The sequence below is a fragment of the Callospermophilus lateralis genome, chromosome 9 (genome assembly GCF_048772815.1).
Source record: "Callospermophilus lateralis isolate mCalLat2 chromosome 9, mCalLat2.hap1, whole genome shotgun sequence".
In the NCBI taxonomy this organism is placed as follows: domain Eukaryota; kingdom Metazoa; phylum Chordata; class Mammalia; order Rodentia; family Sciuridae; genus Callospermophilus; species Callospermophilus lateralis.
The window spans coordinates 65,539,775-65,561,206 of record NC_135313.1 but is presented as its reverse complement, the minus strand read 5'-3'; the positions used below and the strand labels follow the sequence as shown (position 1 = coordinate 65,561,206).

General features: G+C 33.8%; 1 protein-coding gene across 2 annotated transcripts in view; it reads right to left on the bottom strand.

Annotated features, from left to right (window-relative positions):
- Grb14 (growth factor receptor bound protein 14) overlaps positions 1–21,432 on the bottom strand; it is a 113,131-nt gene that overhangs the window by 59,133 nt on the left and 32,566 nt on the right. Inside the window, exon 1 of one of the 2 annotated variants that reach the window (XM_076865792.1) lies at positions 2,057–2,212. The exons of the other annotated variant lie outside the window; for it this stretch is intronic. Within the exon in view, the coding sequence (XP_076721907.1) occupies positions 2,057–2,119 (63 nt within the window). The 5' untranslated portion in view covers positions 2,120–2,212. Of the gene's footprint in view, positions 1–2,056; positions 2,213–21,432 lie in introns of those variants that run through there. 2 annotated transcript variants of the gene reach the window in all.

Sequence of the window (21,432 nt, the reverse complement as noted above, 5' to 3'; positions counted from 1 at the left end):
ATGAAAGAAACAATAATTGTAGTCATTGTGGACCAGCGTTTTAGTCAGAAAAATATACAAGATATAAAGATATTCAGGGGAAAAAAAAAAGAATAGTCAGATGGATCATTTGAGGGTTAAAATGTCAAGAGAAAGAAGCAGCCTAAGCACTTTAAGCAAATAAAGATGCATTAAATTATATAAATATTTCATGGTATACTCACCAAAGAGAAACAAATTGGAGTTTGGCTAAGGGAATTTTGACTTATGTAATTATTCTAATGGAAACCTGACAAGAAATTTATTATTAAGAAAACAAAGAGAAATCATAATGATGTGTCCATTGACAGCTCAGATCTAACATCAAGGATAATCACAACTTTCCAAAGTAATCTCATTTTTCTCTTTACAAAAGATCAGAAGCTCTTTTGCAACCAATGTTTACTCATAACAATTTCTCCTAGACTAATTGCTCAAAGTCCCCCAAAATGATGGCATTAAAAAAATAACAAACCCACACAAGGAATTATTTAAATATTGACTATGACCATGAAAATATAAAATGTATTATTACCCGATTCATAGAATTATAGACACAAATAACACTGAAAAAGATCGTTTACTAAAACTCCTCAGTGATTTTCGCACAAGTAAGAATGCGAAGACTCCCAGAGTTTAAGTGATTTGCCCAAGGTCATGCAGCTAGTAAATGGCGAGTTCACAGGGTATGCTTTCCCTCATACCAACATATAATAAAAAACAAGCCCCATGATAGCAATTTCTTGCTTAATCTAAATTTCAAAACTAACTGGATTAAAAAAAAAAAACTCAAACATAAAAACACATGTCTGATATATGCTAACATACCTTTTTACATTCTCAGGCAGATGGCCTATATTGTCATTACTAATGCACAGCTAAATCCAATTCACCATAACCAGTCAACCTCAAAGCAAAATATTTTCAACTAAATTTACTTAATATGAGAGAAAAACATCAAGAAAGACAGAGAACACATGTTGGAAAAATTACCAGATAGCTATTTCAAACGTCCCTAGGAAGTAAATAGTCAACTGATAAGAAAATAAACTGAAAACCTAAAAAATTAAAAGCAATAAAAAAGAGACACTTGAAAAACAAAGCACCTAAATGTTTGATTGCTCGAGTCTCAAAATAAATTAAAACATGACCTTTGACTTAATGGAATGCTCTTAATAGTTAACAGTTAACTGGTGAAAGTCAAGTACAGAAATCAACATAACAGTTTCTAGTGTCACCAAAACCATTCAGAAAGCATATTGCCTAAAATGTGCTTTCCTTTTCTAGTGCTTTCTCTTTCAATGCAGCAGATTTAATTCTTCCAGAGTTTAGTGCAATCCATTTTGCTTGGTGTATTTACAAGAGCAGTTTAATGTGGCTACATTACACCGTGCGTATTTCGCCTTATAAAATGTAATTCTGCAAGTAATACATGACAGTGATCTTTACAAAAACTAATAAATATTTTCATAGATGGAATCAATTGCATTAATAATTAACGAATTTAATGGAAACGTTTTCTTAAGCAAACAGAAAGAAACTCAATAGAAATGGGTAGAAACTTGATAATGAACTGGTACCACATGTTTAAACAGGAAAACAAGTATATAATCCATTAAACAATGAAAATGGATGCATTATGGATTATACTGTGACAAAGAAACTGTTCCTTAGTGAACAAATATAAGAAATAATAGTTAGCAGCAGATTTCCTATTAAAGATTAAAAGGCCTGAAGTTACAGTAGAAGGTGGAGAAAAGAATAGCTTCAGTACAGTCTCTAAGTTACAATGACCTTAAATTGAGACCTCTGCTTTCACATAGAGGTATTTTTACAATAGTGATGCTTTGTCACAGCATTTTTTTTGCCCAGTTCAATTCCAATTGTATGTTCTTTAAATGCCAGTACCCCCAATGAATCACAGTCTGTCTTAAGGATACCTAAGTGTCTGACATATTAATAAACACACAGTAACAGAGGGAAAAAAAAAAAAACAGCAGGAAAATTTAAAGAAAAAAAGTGAGAAGAAGTCACGTACCCTTTTCTGCAGAACAATTGGCGTTATTGCAGGCAGAGTGACTCTTCTTGCACTCAAACTCATGCCTGCTCTTCCCAGAACAAGCCCCTCTCACAGATCATGGACAAAACGAAAGAAATCTTTAACGGTTACTCCTTGAGAATCTCAAGGCTCAGTGCAAAGGAACAACCAGGGAAGTAATAAATGTCACCCTGCTTATGTGATTCCAATCTACCCAAAGCCAATTAAGGATGACTGCGGGACAGGGCAGGGCAGCAACCAATCAAAGCCAGGAAAACTCTGCCTTTGTCCTTGGAAACACATTCTGATACTTTTGTTTATGATATTTAAAGAACCAGATTAACAGGCATCTAGTTCACTTAACGTTTTTTTTCCAAAACAGTGCAATTCAATGCCATCTTTGTTGACTAGGCAGTTATGTTTTCACTACAGCATTTCAACATATGGCAGATAAGAAATTGTTTACATTGGTCTCTTTAAAGTGTATAAATATGTAAATGAGATAAATTTAGTTATGCTATTCACAAAATTAATGAATGGATCAACTGGAACATATTACATGAGGCACAATAAATAATCCTGAAGTCAGAACTGGTACAAAGTGTTAATTTAGATGTTATAATCGAAAAATTGTAATATATATTGATACATGTCATGTCTTGGGTAGCTAAAACTTTTATATTATGGACATTTCAGCATCCCAGAGGTCACACCAATTAAATATTATCTATTCAATATTATCTTAACAAACTAAATAATAAAGTTATTAATTTGATAAAGTACAATAAATCTTAAGCATGTGTTTTTAAAAAGCACAGATCTGTGTAATTTAACATGTTTCATTCCATTAAAACCACTTAAAAATAGTCAGTGTTCAAAAAAAATAAAAAGCCACTGTTCAATGGTATCTTAAACCTTTAATAACCATTTTTTTTCTTCTTACACTAAAATTTTTATCCTAGTATGGGGGTTAAAGGAAGTTCACAATTAAAATATTGATCAATACAAGAAAATTTTCAATAAAGTCTAAATAAAATATTGCCATGTTAAAATTAAGCTGATCTTTTACTATTGTAACATTCCTTCTGGACAGACACCTTGACAAGCTTTACTGAACCTACTCAGTGCTTCTCAAGCCTGACCCCATGAAGGGCCCCAGGCTTCAGTAGGACAGGCACTCCCTCCAAGTTCTAGAGAATAGCGTGATTGTTGTAGTAACAAGGGAAAAAGGAAGATTCTGGGCAACCCAGACACAAACTTTCCATTTCGTTACCCAGACTGCACTAGGCAGGGTTCACTTTACTGCTTTATGCTTCAATGTGTTTTATATGCATAGTGATCTCACATTTCTTAGTGGAAAGAAACAGGACAACTCCCGGTACCCTACTTAGCATTTCAGTTTATTCCTCAGCATGGTGGTTCTGTGGGGTACAGTTAATATGAATAGTCATATAAAGTCTCTTTGGGGGACGTTAATATAATCCTTATTCCATTAGGGTTATCATGGCCCTTTAATGATAATTACCCAATAAATAAATAAATAAATAAAAGTCTACTCATACAAGGATGAAGATCACCACTTGGGAAGTAAAAGATATTGGTCTGTAAGCCAATAATAATGAAGCCCACAGTAACTATATAATTACCAGAATATAATGTTTGATTTTTTCTCTTTTATTTCTTAATTTAGGACTGAATATTACAAAAAGTTTCTCTAGTCTCAAACATCTTATTTGGGTTCCACTACAACCAAAGTCATTTATTTTACTAAATCATCAAGCAATGAACCCACTCCGTGCCACACTATGTTAGACAGTAAGAACATACTGTTGAGTGAGATATAGCTGTTTTTTCACGATGAAATATTACTTTTAAATTAAAAATTCACACTCTTGCAGGTTGAGATTGATAGTAATCAAATACCAACCACCAGAGGTGCACAAGGAAGACACAACTACACATTAGAGTAGATCCAGGTAGCCTTCAAGACAGAAATGACATTTTCTTTGAAAAATAGGTAAGGGAGAAAGAATGTGCAGAACTTGATGTGCATACAGAGTGAAGGTCTTGAAGCTGACTCCAAGGTTTGAAGTCTGGATGATTGAGAAGTTAGAAATGCTGTTTTATGCCATACTTTAGGACCTGCTAAATGCTAAAATGAATCCTTCATGTCAAAACAGCACACAGGTCCCATTTCATTACAGTGCAATATACCTGCTCTCTAAGGGCTTTAAAAACATCTGACAGACAACTAAATTCTGAAGAGTGAGAGGTCCTCTCTTTGCAGCAACGGAAAACTGCTGTTTCTAAATTTTCGGTGAAAACCCTGAAGAACAACATTTGGTATTTTATAACACTATGTTACCAAAAAGGCGACTCTTTGAAAGATGAAATTGACACATACATTTGTGCTTGTGCACACTGCAAGACTAAGGGGATGGCAGCAGGGTTAAAACGGGTGCAGTCTCATTTTTCAGTAATCCTTTTCAGGTGTTCATACTGACTGATTGTTCTTTATCTTGCTTCCAAGTTATTTTTGACACTAATTCAAAATTAAACCTCAGCCTATCCTTTTTAGCATTTATTAATTATAAATAACTTTGTCACAAACTAGCCTTGTCACCTGAGCCTTAATTTCCTCAGCTCCAAAATTAGGATAAAAAAAACTATGGTCAACACTTTCAGAATTGCTATGAAGATCAAGGAAATCAAGTTAGTATAACAGACTAAGCAGGTGCTGGGAAAAAAAAAATGCTCGAACTCTTAGTACACAGTTAGATTAAGAGCCTTTTAGATAGATATTTTGTCTCCAAAAATGAAATTTTGACATAATAAGAGGGTTTTTTTTTCCTACAACTGAGTCAATTACAAAGTATTGTATACTAGCACTATACGTTATTTTGAGTTTTGCTCAATACTTGGGTAGATTGAGAATACATTTTGTCACTCAAATGGATATCAATATTTTAATCAATAAAAACAAAATAGCCATTATTGTGATTATTACTAACATGTATGTGAGTATCTAGGATGTGCCAGGTGCTGAGCTGTTTTCCATTTTACCCTCACAGCTATGAGGAAGACACTGGTGATTTATTTAATAAATAATGAAACTAAGACCAAAAGAACAGACAGCTAAGAAATGGTGTCAGAGCCCAGCATGTACTGCAAAAGAAGTTGCCTACATCCATGAAGTCCATAAGCCAATAAGCCAGGGTCACAGTCCCATCTCTCCAAGACACTCCAATCTACCCCTCCACAATATTCAGTCTCATATTGTCCACATACTTAGAAACAACTCTGGCATGAAAGGGCATATTCATCCAGCCCTATGCATTTGTTCCATTAACGTGCTAAACAAATATATATTGAGGGCCTTATTTTGTATTAAGCACTCTGCTATTTGCTATGAGAAATTCAAAGTTACTCAACTTCTAACTCCTATTTACCACAGGATCTGACACACAGTGACAGGTAAACCATTAGCCAAAATAGGTTCCAGGTGGGATCTCAGCAGAAAAGGAATATTCACCAGCCAATCTCTGGTTCCAAGCCCATCTTTCAAGCCTCTTCATCCACTTGAATTCAACAAGAGCTTCCTAAAGTTCCTCCAAACACACCTATATCCCCATCTATTTGTCATGATTTCCATTATTTCACTAACTCCCACAAATCTTTCATGGCTCAAGTCACAACTCTTTTGAAAGTTTCATTTTTCATGCATCGTTCAAGAGTCTCTCCTTTCCATTGCAATCTGAGAACTAAAAGGTATGTAGAGGGAGGGAAAGACAACAAACTCAGGTCCACTAAACATGAAGATCTAGGTGCTATATATATGCTATTTTATAGTATTTTAGTAAACCTGCAGAGTAAGTATCACGTAATATACTCAAACCATCTCTGGTTATTTCTGTGTTATTGTTTTACTCCTTATCATACATCATATTTGAACTTTTGAATGTGGTATGTCTAACTTTTCTACCCATTAAACTGTCTATTTAGTGGCTTTATATAAAAAAAAAAATACAAGGCAAAAGAATGCTTTTTTGATTACCAAGTCCGACAGATACTTTTTTAGCTGACCAATCTTCTGCCTTACACAAAACACAACTTTTTTCTGTCTTTTCATCTATCCCTGTGCAGTGTGTTATTATATTACCCATTTGAGGCAGCTACCAGATTCATCCTCTCCTTCCAATACCCAGATCAAAATTCACGCCATCAAGAGTCATTCTTCCATCTAAATTATATCATTCCTTGTTTTGTACTTTTTTGTACTGTTTTGTAGACTTAAACTTAAACAAAACATGTTTCTCATGTTTTGACTTGTACTTACTCATTCATTGTGCTTTGATAACTTATAAATCTCTTCTTAGTTCCTTGTTTTTTTGTCCTAGAAGAACATAAACCTTCATGGTGGAACCCAGGCTCTTGTGTCCTTTGCTTCTCCCAGAACACCTAGCAGAGAGCCCTCTGTACACAGTAGGCATTATACTCATGTACAATCAATGTGGAAAGATACTAGTCACTCCAGTTACACAGTGGAAAAGCCTCCTTTCTCATCTTAACAATTGTTAGCTTTATGATTTATTCTGAACAAAAGTATATGGTCTTCTTTCCAGTAACAATGAATATTCTTTTGCTACCTGACATAGTACATTGAGTGGTCCCTAGAATGAGTGCTAAATCAAGTACTAGCCTGAGAACACCAATTTCAGAGAAAGCCTTAAAATACATTGTTGTGGCAATTAACATATAACCTAAATCATTAGACATAACCTCAGAATCCCTAGTTCTATCAGTTCCTATCACTCTACCCAGACACTTTATTTCCCTAAAGATGTGGCATGTACTTGATGAGCTTTATCTCATCTATTGCTAGTTCATTATCCCCTTCACCCCTAATGGTATCTCTTTGATCAGGAATGTCTAGAACATCTTAACGATTTAAATAATTTACAGTGAAAATTTCTTCTTTCAGAGAAATTACTGAATAACTTTTAAATCACAGGAATGATACATATCACCAACCTAGAGATCATTCAAGCATTTTAAAATGTGCCTACCAGATCTATACTCGAAGTTGTTCCCCTGCCTTTCAAGGAACTACTAGGCAGGATAGATACTGTCTAGAAGAGGGCAGGTGGATAATTAAAAAATACTTATGACAATGTGTTAAGTTCAATAACTGACCATGAGTAAAGTGCTAGAACCCTAAAAAGGAAAGAACTTCACTGTATCATGAGATATCAGACAAGTGTCTCAAATGGACAAAGGATTCAGGACTGAAAGTGATTCCAGGTTAGAAACAAAGAAAAGAAGCAAACCTATGTACAAAGAGGAGCCTGGGAAAACATGGAGGAAGGAGTAAGATGTGCAGGGTCACTCTCTCTCATGCTGAACATCTTGACCTCGCCCCAGAGGGCAAAGATACTTGATTAGGGATGAATTTTATTTCAGTGCAGAAGATATTCATGATTTTTCTAGGAATGCTGAATAGAAACAAGAATGGTCAGCAACACATAGAAGGGTCTGAGAAACGGAAATTACCAGATCAGGAAAGCAAACTTTCAGAAATGTTAGGCAGGGGAAAGCAGCAGGATCAACTGGTCAAATATATACAAAAGTCATTAGTTTGTTTTCTGAATAGTATAAGCTTCCAAAAAAATACAAATAATAAACAGAGAAGACAGAAAAATATAAACATTTTGCCTACTCAGTCTTCAAAATTTCTTACTTTATGGCTATTCTTTAGAGAAGTTATCAGAAATTTCAGAGAGATTAGATCAAAAGAACAAGGAAAGCAAATGCCTGTCTTTCCTCATGTTCTCCCCAAAACTTAAAATACAATGAAGAAAAAAGGAAGGAAGAGGAAAAGAAATAATTTTGTTGTTAAAAGAGAAGACCTTTTACTTGGGGACTGGGATTAAAAAGATAATCTGAGTAGACCATAAATTAAAAGAACTTCTAGAAACTAGAAAGTTATTGGGATTAGATTGCTTAAAAATATGTGAATATCAGCCAGAACCTGTACATGTGAGAAATGATGGCAAAGACAGGTCCAGAGAACCTGTATGAGAGGCAGGATGTAAGAGAGACCTGTAGGAGGAGAAGGCGGGCAGAGAGGTTCAAGACAGGAAGACCCCCGCCCTCTCCTGTCCCCTTAAATCTCACTCTAAAAATCACAGGGTGCCTTATAGGAAGACAATAATATGAATGCAGAGGCCAAGGAACCCAGGACATCCTAAAAAGATATTGCAAAAGGCTCAAATAGGAGTTCCACATGGCTAAAATAGAAGACAAAAGACAAAATGAAACATCATCAAGCAGAGTGCAAAAGATTATTCACTATACACTGGATTCTACAGAGAAATCCCAACTGAGGTGCATAGATACAAGAAATAAGACAGAAACTGAAGCAAAAAGGAAAACTGCTTCAAATTTAAGAACCACTAGACATAAACTGAGAAATCTAAAACCAAGTAAAGAAAATCTAAGTGCACATCTCTGGAATCACAAAAGAAAAACAAAACATTGGAAGAAAAAATATATATATATATATAGGATAAAACAAACTAAAACTTTTGCAATAAAATACCAACTGAAAGGTCACATAGTTCCCCAGATAAACTGTCAAGAGTAGGACATGTCCTATTAAAATTACTAGAACTCTTTCAACAGCAAAGCAAAAAAGTTCTAGTAACTTACAGGGCAGAATAGAAATCAGTCTCTTTTGCATTTGTCTAAAGCAACATTCAAAAACAGGATTCAGTGGACACCACCACCTTCCAGTTATTCTTCTGGATGGAGGAATGCTCATGAAGTTGTGGAAGAAGAAAATATAGATGAGATTTTTAAACCCAACCAAACTCACTAATTGCAAAGGCAACAGACAATGTTCAAAAATATATGAACATATAAAATCTTGTTTTCATGGTGTCTTCTTGAGAACTTTACTAAAAGATAAACTACAGTCATCCAAGAGATGGCTGGAATAAATACTAGCAAAGAGTGAAAAGACTGGCATAAACACTGAAACTAATTATGGCACTAAATTCCAATCAAGTGTGTAATTATGTTGCTATTAAAAAAATGTAGGTAATTTAAGTCATAAAAATATGGAAATGATAAAATTTACTAAAAAATAGAAAAGCTGAAGAAGCAAGAACATGGTCTGTAGTATATATAGCATTAAGATGACTTCCTTAGTAACTAAGACCAAAGATATTTAAATCTGATAAATCACAAAAGAATTTTAAATTATTTGTCTTATAATGCTAAAGTCAGCTGGCAGAAAAGGATCAGTGAAGAGAAAAAATATTAGTTTTATTAAGGATCATCAGTGAGGAAAACTGCATGATCTTTAAAGCAACAAGGAGCTTAAAGGTTTTTCTACAGTTACAACAATTACTACGTTTAGAATGGAAATAGAGACTATTCTAATAAAAAGAGAGCAGACACAGAACTAAGGAAGCAGAACACCTTGTGAAATGTTGTTGAAAAAAATCTATAAATTGGAGAATGTTATATAAAATAAAGTACTAACCCCAAATTTATGTTGTTCAGACTGTTAGAATCAGACTCACCCACTGAAACGAAACACGCTTTCAGTTGCATCACAGGCAGATTCCACTCCATTCTATAATCACCTGACTGTTGAATCTTGGGAACAGAAGGATAGTCAAAGAAAGACATGAGATAAAGAAGAGAAGAAGAAAGAAGGAAAGAAAGAAAGAAAAGAGGAAGGGAGGAAATGAGGGAGGCTGGCAGATCCTACATCAGGCAATATTGAACTTGGGATAAAAAGAACCAAACAAGCAAAGAAGAAAACAGTAAAATGTTGCATGTGATTCATAATTAAATAATGATATGAATATCTAGGTATTATATGATACACATTTGTATCACAAACTCTATAGCAGGTATAAAGAGATTCAAACAGTAATATATTATTCATAGATTATTATCCAACCCTCTCAAAGCATGGATCACAAAGGGATTTAAAAAAAGTAGATTAAAAAATACTAAAAACATAAATAGGTTGACATAATAAAATAGATTTAATTGATATATATTTAACTGTAAGGCAAAATCATAAAATAAACCTTCTCTTTATTTAAGGAAGGGAAAAATATATGGCCTCATTTGAAGTTAAAGATAAAATCCCAGTAAATTCTAGTGGTGAAAGGATTATAGGCTACTAAAGTTTCTAAATACAATGCAATTAAAGAAAAGTCGCTAAGAAAATCTGTAGTTAAGAAGCTCCTAGCATCTGAAAATTTTAAGACCCAAATAACTGTCAGGAAAACAGAAATTCTAAAATATCTATGCAATAATAAGTATAATGCAAACACTATGTATCATATTTTATATGGCTAAAAAGGTTCTAAGACTACAATTCACAACCTTAAACACATACCTATTAAACAACAAGGAAAATAAATCCATTAACATCCAAAATTAAGAGAATTTCACTAAATTAAACTTGAAGAAAACAAAAAATATTGATGTGAGTAGAAACAGAAATTAAGACTTAGGGGGAAAAAAGAAACATAATAAAACTAATAAGTAAGTCTCAGATCTCTTTTTTGGGAAAACAGGAAAATACTGCAACAAATCTGAGGCCTAAAAAGGGAGAAAATGCCAATATGCAAAACAAGAAATAACCAAAGAAAAGATGCTAAAAGAATTATAAGAAACTACTACCCCCAACTTTATGCAAATAAAACCTGATGAAATGAATATCTCCATGACAATATAATTTATACACATCCACTCCAGAAAGCAGAAAATTCAAAGACACCAATTACCATAGAAGAAATACAGAGAAAATTGTCAAAGAGATACTTCCCCCAAAAGTGACACAGTCCAAACAGTTTAAGTTACAAAGAAATTTCATATAGCCTTAAGAAACGGATAATTTCAATACCAAATTGTTTCAAAGCAAAGAAAATGTTAAATTATCACCAAGAAAGTTAGATTAGCAACGTCAATAAGAGAAGCATTTCCTTACCAGATGTGCTTAGTATACAAACAGACTGTAGTCATCCAACTAATTGCTTTAAGTGGGGGAGGGGAGGAACAGGAAAAAGAAGGAACTGCAGAATAAAACTGAACAAATCATGTCATGTACATATATGAATATACCACAGTGAATTTCACCTTTATTAAGCCGAATATCTATAAAGTACCTATTTAAAAAATCAATAAATATTCCAACAGAGTAGAGGAGGAAGAACAGGGGGAGGAGGAAGGAAAGAGAATTATTAGGGACTTGAAATGGAGCAAATAATACATACATGTATAATATGTCAAAATGAACCCCAATATCATGTATAACCACAATGCACTAATACAACCATTTTTAAAAAATTAAAAAGTACAAATGTCCATCAATTATATGAAAAAGTATTCATAATCTTTAATCATTAGGGAAATGCAAATCAAAACTACATTGAATTTCCATTTCACCCCAGTCAGAATGGCAATCATCAAGAAAACAAAGAATTATTGCTGGAGAGAATGCAGGGTAAAAGGAACTCTTACACACTTTTGGTGGGAATATATATTAGTACTATGGAAATGAGTACAGAGGTTCCTAAAAAAAACTAAAAATTAAAGTACTAGATGATCCTGCTAAATCACTTGTCAGTATTTTAGCGGCAAGAATTAAAGTTAGCATACTTTATCCATGTACAACATGGCACAATTCACAATATCCAAGTTATGTAATCATCCTAGTTGTCACAGATGAATAAAGAAAATGTACTATATTTGCACAAGGAGCAATATTCAGTCATGAAGAAAAACAAAATTATGTAATTTGCAGGAAAATGGATGGAACTATAGATAATCACATTAAGTTAAATAAGCCAGACTCAGAAAGACAAGTATCCTGTTTATATGTGGAAGCTGTGGGGGTGGTAAGAAGGACAGAATGAATGTAGAAGTGAGATCATTAGGGAAGGGGAAGAGGACCAGGGTAGAGAAAGGAAAGGGTGGTAATAGGGAGTGAAACTGATCAAATTATGATGTATTCAAGTATAATATGCCAGAGTGAAACCATCTGTTGTGTACAATCAACATGCACCAAAAAAAGCAATCAGAAATTAGTATATTAAGATCCAGGGGCTGGGGTTGTAGCTCAGTGGTAGAGCACTCACCTAGTATGTATGAGGCACTGGGTTTGATCCACAGCACCATGCAGATAAATAAATAAATAAATGGAATGAAGGTATTGTGTTAATCTATAACTTAAAAAAAATTCTTAAAAAAAAGAAATCCAACTTTAGAAACTAAAGAATGTGACCCAGAAAGGCTTGTTTTCGTATATGCCTTTTCTCTGTGTTTAATGAAAATGTCCCCATTTATGTAATCATGAAATGAATACACACTCTTCTGCTTCACTTCACATCCTCTCCAAATGAATTCTTGTTGATTTAAAGAAAACAGAAAAGCTTGTCTTTTAAACCAACATGGATGAACATGCAGGAGTTTACATTAAGTGCTGTAAGGCACACACAGTGAATCATTGACTGCTACATCTTACTCACATGAAGAAACTGAAAAAGGTCAACTTCAAGATGAACAGAGTAAAATCATGGTTACTAGTGCTGTGCTGGTTAGGGTGCAGGTGTAATGTTGGTCCAAGACAAAAAAAAAAAAAATGTAATTTCATAGGTATAAGAAGGTCAGAGTTCTACTCACAACATGGTGAGAGTAATTAGTATATTGTATTCTTAACAAATGCTAATAGAATGGATTTAAAGTGTTCTAACGTATTCTAAGTACAAAATTATAGTTACATGAAAGAATACATGTGTCAATTAGCTATATTTAGTCATTACATCTTGTATACATACTTTAAACATCATCCTACATATGATAAATACAACTTAATTTGTCATTAAAATCAATCAATAAAAATATTTTTAACTTTTTTTAAATAAAATAAGGTTTCTGACAGATTTGGGTATGTAGTGGTTGTAAAGGGAAGTGTGTGTGTTGGGGGGGGGGTTGTGTATACATACGAAGCTCAACAGTTGGTACTGAAAATTAATGGAAAAAGGATAAAGAAAAGATGCTAAAAGAATTATAAGAAACAGTAAGACTTCCAAAAAGTCTTACTGTAGTTATTTGAGTAAGCTAAAGCTTTAGACTTTTCACCTATCACTATACACTAAAAATAGCCTCCAATATTTGAAAATTATAATGAAATTTCTAAAAATTAACTAATTTATAAACATGTAAGAAGATATAATTCAAGATTCTTTGATAATTTTGTAGTGGAAAAATTCTTAAACACTTTACCTAAGATATAAAATACATTTAAAAAATCAAAAACTTAACTTATAAATATTTAAGTGTATACAGCATTAAAAACCCAAACATAAAATTCAAATGCAAAGCATATTGAGAAAAGAAAGAATAGTCAGAAAATCCAAGCATTCTTTAAAATGTGCAGAAAATAATTAACCCAAAAGGAAAATGAATGGACAATAAACAAATCTCTCTCTCTCTCTCTCTCTCTCGCTCTCTCTCTCTCTCTCTCTCTCATACACACACACACACACACACACACACACACACACACACACACACAATATACCACTGAAAACATTCTCTTGAAAAGATAACCTCACTAGTAACAAGAGAAAAGCATGTTAATTATTGGGCATCTTTACTAGTTGGGACAAAAGTTAATTGATGATAATGTTAAATGCTGGTCCAAGTGTCAAGTGACAGTGGCATTCTTCAAAACTGATAAAAAGGATATAACAGACATATGGAAGGAAATTTAGCAGCAACTATGTGTATCTTGAGAAGCCCTGCCCTTTCATATTATCACTTCTTTTCTGATTTTCTTCTCAACCCACTAACGATTATATATAGAAAGGTATCTGGAATAAATAATGTTCACCATATCATTGCTTACAAGAGAAAAATTTAGCAACAACGAATATATTGAAAATGGGCACATGTCAATAAAATGTAGAGCATTCCAACTATGAGATATTAGGCAACAATTGAGAGAACTAAGGATAAACTAACAACAGAAAAGAGTGTCAAATGTATTACTGCAAAAAAAAAATTTTGAATAGTTATTAAGTATTACATCATTTGTATAAAATCAAACAAAACACTGTATATTTTTACATATATACAAAAGTATAGATAAGCCCATAGAAAAAGAGCTAGTAGAATCCATACCAAATTTTTAACAATCTTGATCCCTAGGGGGGAAAATGAGATTGAAAAAAGATATGATTATGATGTCGCTAATTTTAATGTATCTATTTTCATTTTTATGTCATTTATTATTCATGGTAAAACTAAACTTTAAAAAGTCTTAGGGTCACTCAAGTTAAATGGTGAATACTTAAAAAAAAAAAAAAAAGGCAGAGTTCCATGATCTCATTCTGCTAAATGATCCACAATGACCTCTTAGGAATTCTCACTGTATTCTTTGCTCCTGAACAATTACCTATGGTATTGGCATTTAATATGTTCTATAGTACTCAGTTTTAAAAATATATTTTTTATGTAGGAAAGCAGCATTTATGTAATCAACAAATATGAGAATTGTTTATAAGGCCCTTTCATGTAACTGTGTACTTAGTTACTTTCTAAACTGTGGACTTTGTAAACTCTGTCAAGTGGTTATTTGACATGCCTTGAAAACTTCCAGTAACAGAAAGTTTAAGTATGGCCTTGTGCTGAATATCTCTGTACCCTGTAACCACTGGATTCTTGTCCAATGGCAGCTCTTCCATTGGCTAGATGAAGGTGTGCTCTTTCTCCTGTGAATCCCCTACCTGTGCCTAATTCTTCAAGAAACTGAAGCAAACTCTATTTTAAAGAGGAAAGAAGAAAAACATTTTATTTGCACTACCAGACATACTGCCATCCTATTTTGTGTGTCTTCCACCTTCCTTCTTACCAGTTAAATTAGAAAGATTTCCCTTCTTCCCTCTAGGACTGTTAGGATTTGGATGTGTGAGATGATGGAGGAATGTTCTGAGGAGAAATGATTAGAATATGAGAGCTGTGATATGATCACCAAATTAATCCATTTGATGGATTAATCATTTGAATGGATTACTGTGTGGTAACTGCCTACAGGCAGGGCGTGGCTGAAGGAGTAGGTCAATGGAGGTGTGCCTCTGGGGTTTAAATTTTGTCCCTGATGAGTGAAGTTTTCTCTGCTTTCTGGTTGCCATATTTTGAGCTGCTTTCCTATACCATGCCCTCCTGCCATGATGATCTGCCTCACCTTGGGCCCAGAGTAGTGAAGTTGGATCACCATGGACTAAATCCCTGAAACCTTAAGCCAAAATAAACTTTTCGTCCTCTAAGCTGATCTTGTCAGGTCTTTTGGTCACAGCAAAAATAGTGAAAAAACTGATTAAACACTAGAACAATTGTGTTTGGTCATTGTATCAGTCTGACTAACACCCCCACCCTTTGTCTTTGCCCTGGAAGCTGTGAACATGTTATCTTCCCTGGGATCTCTGCAGGAATAATTAAGTTAAGAATTTTGAAAAGGGAAGATTATCCAAAATTTTTCAAGCAGGCTCAATGTAATTACAAAGATCCATTTCTGGCCTTCAAAACCATATGATTAAAGAAAAATGTGTTGTTTTAAGCCACTAAATGTACTGTAATTTGTTACAGCAGCAATAGAAACCAATACATCCCCTTTTCTTTCCCAGCTTCTTGGAAACGTCACTTTAGTAGGTCTTCTCTCTACTGGATATTTAACCTTTTCTCAATAAGATTCCTTGCACTGGCATTTAAACATATGCAAGCTTCCCAATTTAAAAACAAAGCAAAACAGAAAACAGTAAAATTTCCCTTCAACTAAAATACCTTTTTTGTTGTTGTTGTTTTTAAACCAACTGCTACTATCATATTACTGTTGTTGTTACTATTGTTAGCATTAACTTGGGAAGATTCAGTTGGATCCCAGGTCCCATATACTCAAAATGAGGTTTTTATATGAAATGATCTTTAAGATTTTTTTTTTCCATTTACAAAGGGAAAAATAATTAATCTAAACTTGAAAAGACATTCATTTCCTGAAAAAAAAAATGAACATATTTGTATATTTAACAGACAGCTGACTGGCAACAAGTCCCTACAATTTAAAACTTCTTTTCAGATGGAGGGCTTAAGTACCACTCTCTTAAATGTCATCATCATTGCAAAAATAAAAAGGAATATGTTGACTGGCTACAAATCAATGTCATCCTGCTAACTGAAGACAAAAAATTATGATTGATCTTCTCGTACACATAATGAACCTCCATGCAATGTCTTGCCCTAGTCTTCTTCATACCTATCAAGAAACTTCCAGTGCCTTTATAAAAGCTACACATTTCCTAACCAGGAATTCTGCAACTTAGGTATTGGATCTTTCGATATCTTCCATTTTATCAGTGGGAAAGAAGTAGAATAGATAACACACTGTGAAACAGATCTTGACCCTCAGATTTATTACCACTGATTCTGAGTGATGTCAGTTTATTTTCAAATTATTTCCAAAGGAATAACAAGTTTGATGGTATAAGAAATTTCATTAAAATGAACAATATTTTCAATCACAAGCAGCATTAAAGTTGATTGTCTTTTTTTTTTTTTTTCATATAAATGCTTGACAGGAAAAGGACTGAAAGCTGAGCAAACATTTCCCCCATATCTGGCAGTAATCCTATATCATTAGCAAGCCCTCATAGCTATTCATAAAAATCAATACTTAAAATCTGCTGAGAGGAGGTTTTATGGGTGCCTATCACACACAAAAATAATAACTATGTGACATGATGTTGTAACAAACATGTCACAATAAATACAAAAACATCATGTTGTATATCTTCAGTGTACACAATTTTTGTTAATTATACCCCATCAAAGCTGAAAACAAGAAATATCGGGAAATGACCATATAGATAATAAAAAGAAAACAAACTTTAAAGTCAAGGATCAACAAAGTAAATTTGATTACCAGTCAGCTCCATTAAAAAACAAAACAAATTCTAAATTTACACAAAAAATTACAATGCAGCAATGGCTGCAATGTGTCCAGTTCCTCATTCATTCAACCATATTCACTGAGTACAGCTTACACAAGAGGTATTACTGGGTCTTGGAGATCACAGAGGAGTATAACACTAGTCCTGCCTAATGTAATTTAAATAGGTTGGGTTAGTTGCTATAAGAAATGCACAAATCATGTGCTTTGGGGCATAAAGAGAAGAAGAATATGGAGTGACAGAGATTGGCAACGGCTTTGTAAAAGAAGAGACCATGGAGAAAGGCCTTAGAAGAATGTTGGGCCTTCTAATATGTAAGAGAAGATCAATCATAATTTTAGAAGAATTTTACTGTTAGAAATGAGAGGTGGGGAAAATTCCAATCTATAGCAACAGTGTAAGATAGATCTGAGAAACAGAATAATATATTTGGATTAGACTGAAGGAGTATGTAGAGAAGGGGATACAAAGTAGGAAAGTTTAATTGGAGCTAATCTTTTGAACAACTTGACAAGTAAGCTGAGAAATCTGATATTAACTTTGTAACCAATGGAGAGCCACTTAAGATTTTTAAAAGCAGTATGACCTGACCAGAACTCTTTTTCTGGAAAGATTAACTTGGAAGCCATTCATCAGATGAAGCCACATGGAAATCTTATAGATGTCACTGTTTTCTTTGATAGACTCTACCTTAAAGCAGACTCTAAGAGTCACACCTTTTGTGTAATATTCTACCTCCATTTCCATGTATACTTTGTTTGACCCATTTCTAGATGCTGACCTCTGTATTTGACATTTAACACACAGGCTACAGTATCCAAAGAAGCTTTCAAAAATGAGCCAGTGCTACCTTGGGGAAGACCAGAGTCTTGTTCAATAACCTTCATGCTAAAAACAGCCTAGCCATCACTTTAAGAGCCAGAAGTCTATATTTAGATTCAAGTGCTTTGATCAAAATGATAAGCTTACAGAAACAAGACTTCTGAAGGAGAGAAAATAATTACCATATTGGGTACTGGCCTCCCTGGGGTTATAATTTCCACTTTATAATAATGCAATTGATGATCAAAGATGTTAGAGGTTAACTTGCTTAAAACCACAAGGCTGACATAATGCTTGGCAAAATTTGAACCCAGAAGGGGAAAACAGAAGAGAGAAAATAATGAAACACATAATGTTCTCTTAGCTGAATAAAAAATAATGTAGGTTTGAGATTAAATGAGTCTACCAAGTACAAAGCAGGAATAGTTTTTATAAGACAATTTTTAACATATTGTAATAAACTACCATAATACCAACAAGAGAAAAACTGCAGATCTTCCAAAGAGAATATTAAAAACTAATAAACAAAACAAACAGGAATCAGATTACAAACTTTTAACCTGCAAAACTGGACACTGGATGACAATAAACTCACATCTTCAAAGTTCTATGAGTAAAATTATTTTGAGCCTAGAATTCTATGTCAAGCCAAATAATTAAACAAAAGTGAAGGGCAAGTGACAATCTTTGGGGAAAAAAAAAAGACTCAATCACTAATGAACACTCTACTTCAGATCCTGTGCCAGGCACTTACTATCTCGGGTAGATTACTCTGTCCAAGACAGTTTCTCTGCATAAGAGAGGTGTCCTTGAGCTAATATACATTTTTTTTAAATCCCTTGATTGGAAAGCTGCATTCCCCAAACATGTATAACTGCAGGGTCTCTATAGTAATTGTCTTTAATATAGGGAATCATCTTTAATATAGATATTGACATAATGTTATATTGCTTATATCTGTCAAATCTCATACCATAGACTAACAACATTATTGCCAATAAAGGAAAAGAGGGAAGGAGGAGTTCAGCTAATCGATTAGTTTAAATCCAATAAGAAGTTTAAGACAAAGGTCTTCACTCATTTTTATTTTCCCCAGAGTCTATTAACCTTACCAATTAGAAACTGACATTTAAGATGACCTTCCTAAGCAATGTTTATCTAGATATAGGGACCAATGGGAAAGAAAAATTGCCTAGACATACAACTTTTCTTACAGAAGTAAAAAATATTACATGGGGGATAGGAGGAGCCCCTGCAGTCCACATACTATTGGAGCATAGAAGGACCTTTCCAAAGGTGGTGTTTGTAATGGCGATTTCTGAAGTAAAACTCCAATTCGGAAGAGAATCCCTGCACTCCTTTAGGCCTTCCAACCCACTCATTCCTGTCCTTCCACATCAGAACCATGATGATGATCAAAATACTTAAGCCAAATGGAAAAATCAACCTGTTATCTATTGTAAACAGGTAAATCTGTGTTCCTACTTTTATTAAACTCTTTATAGGTAACAGGATTTAAACCTGTAGCCACCTCTTTAAAACATTATGCCACATGGAAAAATACTTGATTACTTCAGTGGTTCATTTAATGGTTTCATAAAGAAAAGAAAACTAACAGCAATGCCCAACCAAGGGTGGACAAGAAATGCATAAATGTTGCCAATGTACCTCATCTTAACAGCAGCATCCTTATGTTCTCTCATTAGACTCTCCTGAGCAGATTGCCTAGAACTACTGAATTAAACAAGGGCCAAAGAATTTCTGTACTCAAATCAACAGACCATCTGGTCTGCTATGCTGTTTCTGCCAGTGGTCACAGCAGAAACTTTGAAAACACAAATGTGGACATCATTATAGAGTTCTATGTAGGTGGAGAGAAAAAAGTATTCTTAACTGTAGTTGTGGGAGATTATGTATTTTTTGACCTCAAGTTGAACTATTGATGAGGTGTGACTATGTGATAATGATAGTGATTTAACAAATATACTAGAACATATGAGTGCAGCAGATGCGTGAAATCCTTCAGAAGTGACTGTCACAGAAGTTATTTGGGTAGATTTCATCATGTGCCGCTTCATTCCAAGTTGTTTAAAATAAACCTATATTTTTTAAATTTTCAGGCATCTTTATCCATTTGATAGTTTATTAACAAAGGGAAGACCATTACCTTCTGGCATAAGTGGGGAGAAACTGCAAGCTATTTTTAGTTAAATGGTTCCAAAAATCAATGCAATAAATTTTGAATGCTCAGCTGGCTGCATGGAAGGTTATTTTAAGAAAAGATGGCTTCTGTTTAAACTTCCAAGAAAACTTTATTAGAATTCCTAATTCAGAAAAACCATTCCAGAAATTTCTTTTGGATAACATTCATTTACAGTCGTAGTTGTTACTATAAATCTAGCATATTGGTTGCAAGTCAAAATTGATGAGGTAGAATTATAGTTTTTGTATGTTGAATGTACACACCACAGTACATGGAGGCCTCCTGTGGTCAATGTGTACACTTACAGACATTTTATAAGTGTTAAAAATATAAGATCAGTAATCAACTGCTATTTATAGATGTTTTTAGTTATTACATTTTTGCTTATAGGAAACCATTTTACTAGGATGTATTTAGTTAAAATCACAACTATAATACGTTATGTTTTGGAAAAATACTATCCATGTGGTTTTACAGAAAAAGGTTTAGGCATCTTAAATCATTATTCTAAAAATGTTCCTGTCCTAATCAGTTTGGACTGCTATTACTTACAGGCTAGGTAGTTTAGAAACAATGAAAATTCATTTCTCACAGTTCTGTAGACTGAGAGACCAAACTCAGGAGGACAGCATGGTCAGGTTCTGACAAGGGCCTAATATGGGTTCCACACAGCTAATCATTGTGTCCTCAGGAGGCAGAAAGCTTGCTAACTAGCTCTCTGAGTCCCTTTTATGAGGGCACAAATCAGTCGGGAGGGTCCCTTGCTTATGACCTAATTACTTCCCAAAGGCTTCATCTCCTGATACCACCACATTGGGACTTAGAATTTCAACATGAATTTAGGAGGCACCAAACATTAAGCCCATAATATTTCCCCCACACAAGCAATTTTTATACTCTTACTTGAGAAAACCAAGGTATACAGGTCATTCAAGAAACTCAGGTCTCATATCTTTGTCATATATTCCCCAGTCGAGTGCTCATTCCCTCGAATTGGCTTTAAACCGTTTTTCACTTTTTCTCAAAAGCAGAAAATCTCAAGGAATTAAGATCAGTCACTAGTGGGAATGCTTTAAGTATTATTATTAATCTCTAAAAACAAAAATAGTTATTCCAAAACTCTGAGTAGTAACATAATCATTAGAATCATTTCCCAGTGACTACCTTGAATTGAGACCATGTTTATTTGAATGTATCAATTCTGATATGAAATAAGTAAATTAATAAGATGACCTTAAGCCTCACTCAGATGAAGAAAACCCAACAGTTTGGAGATAAAAATCATTATTTAGATTTTAAACTAGCACAAACTGACATTC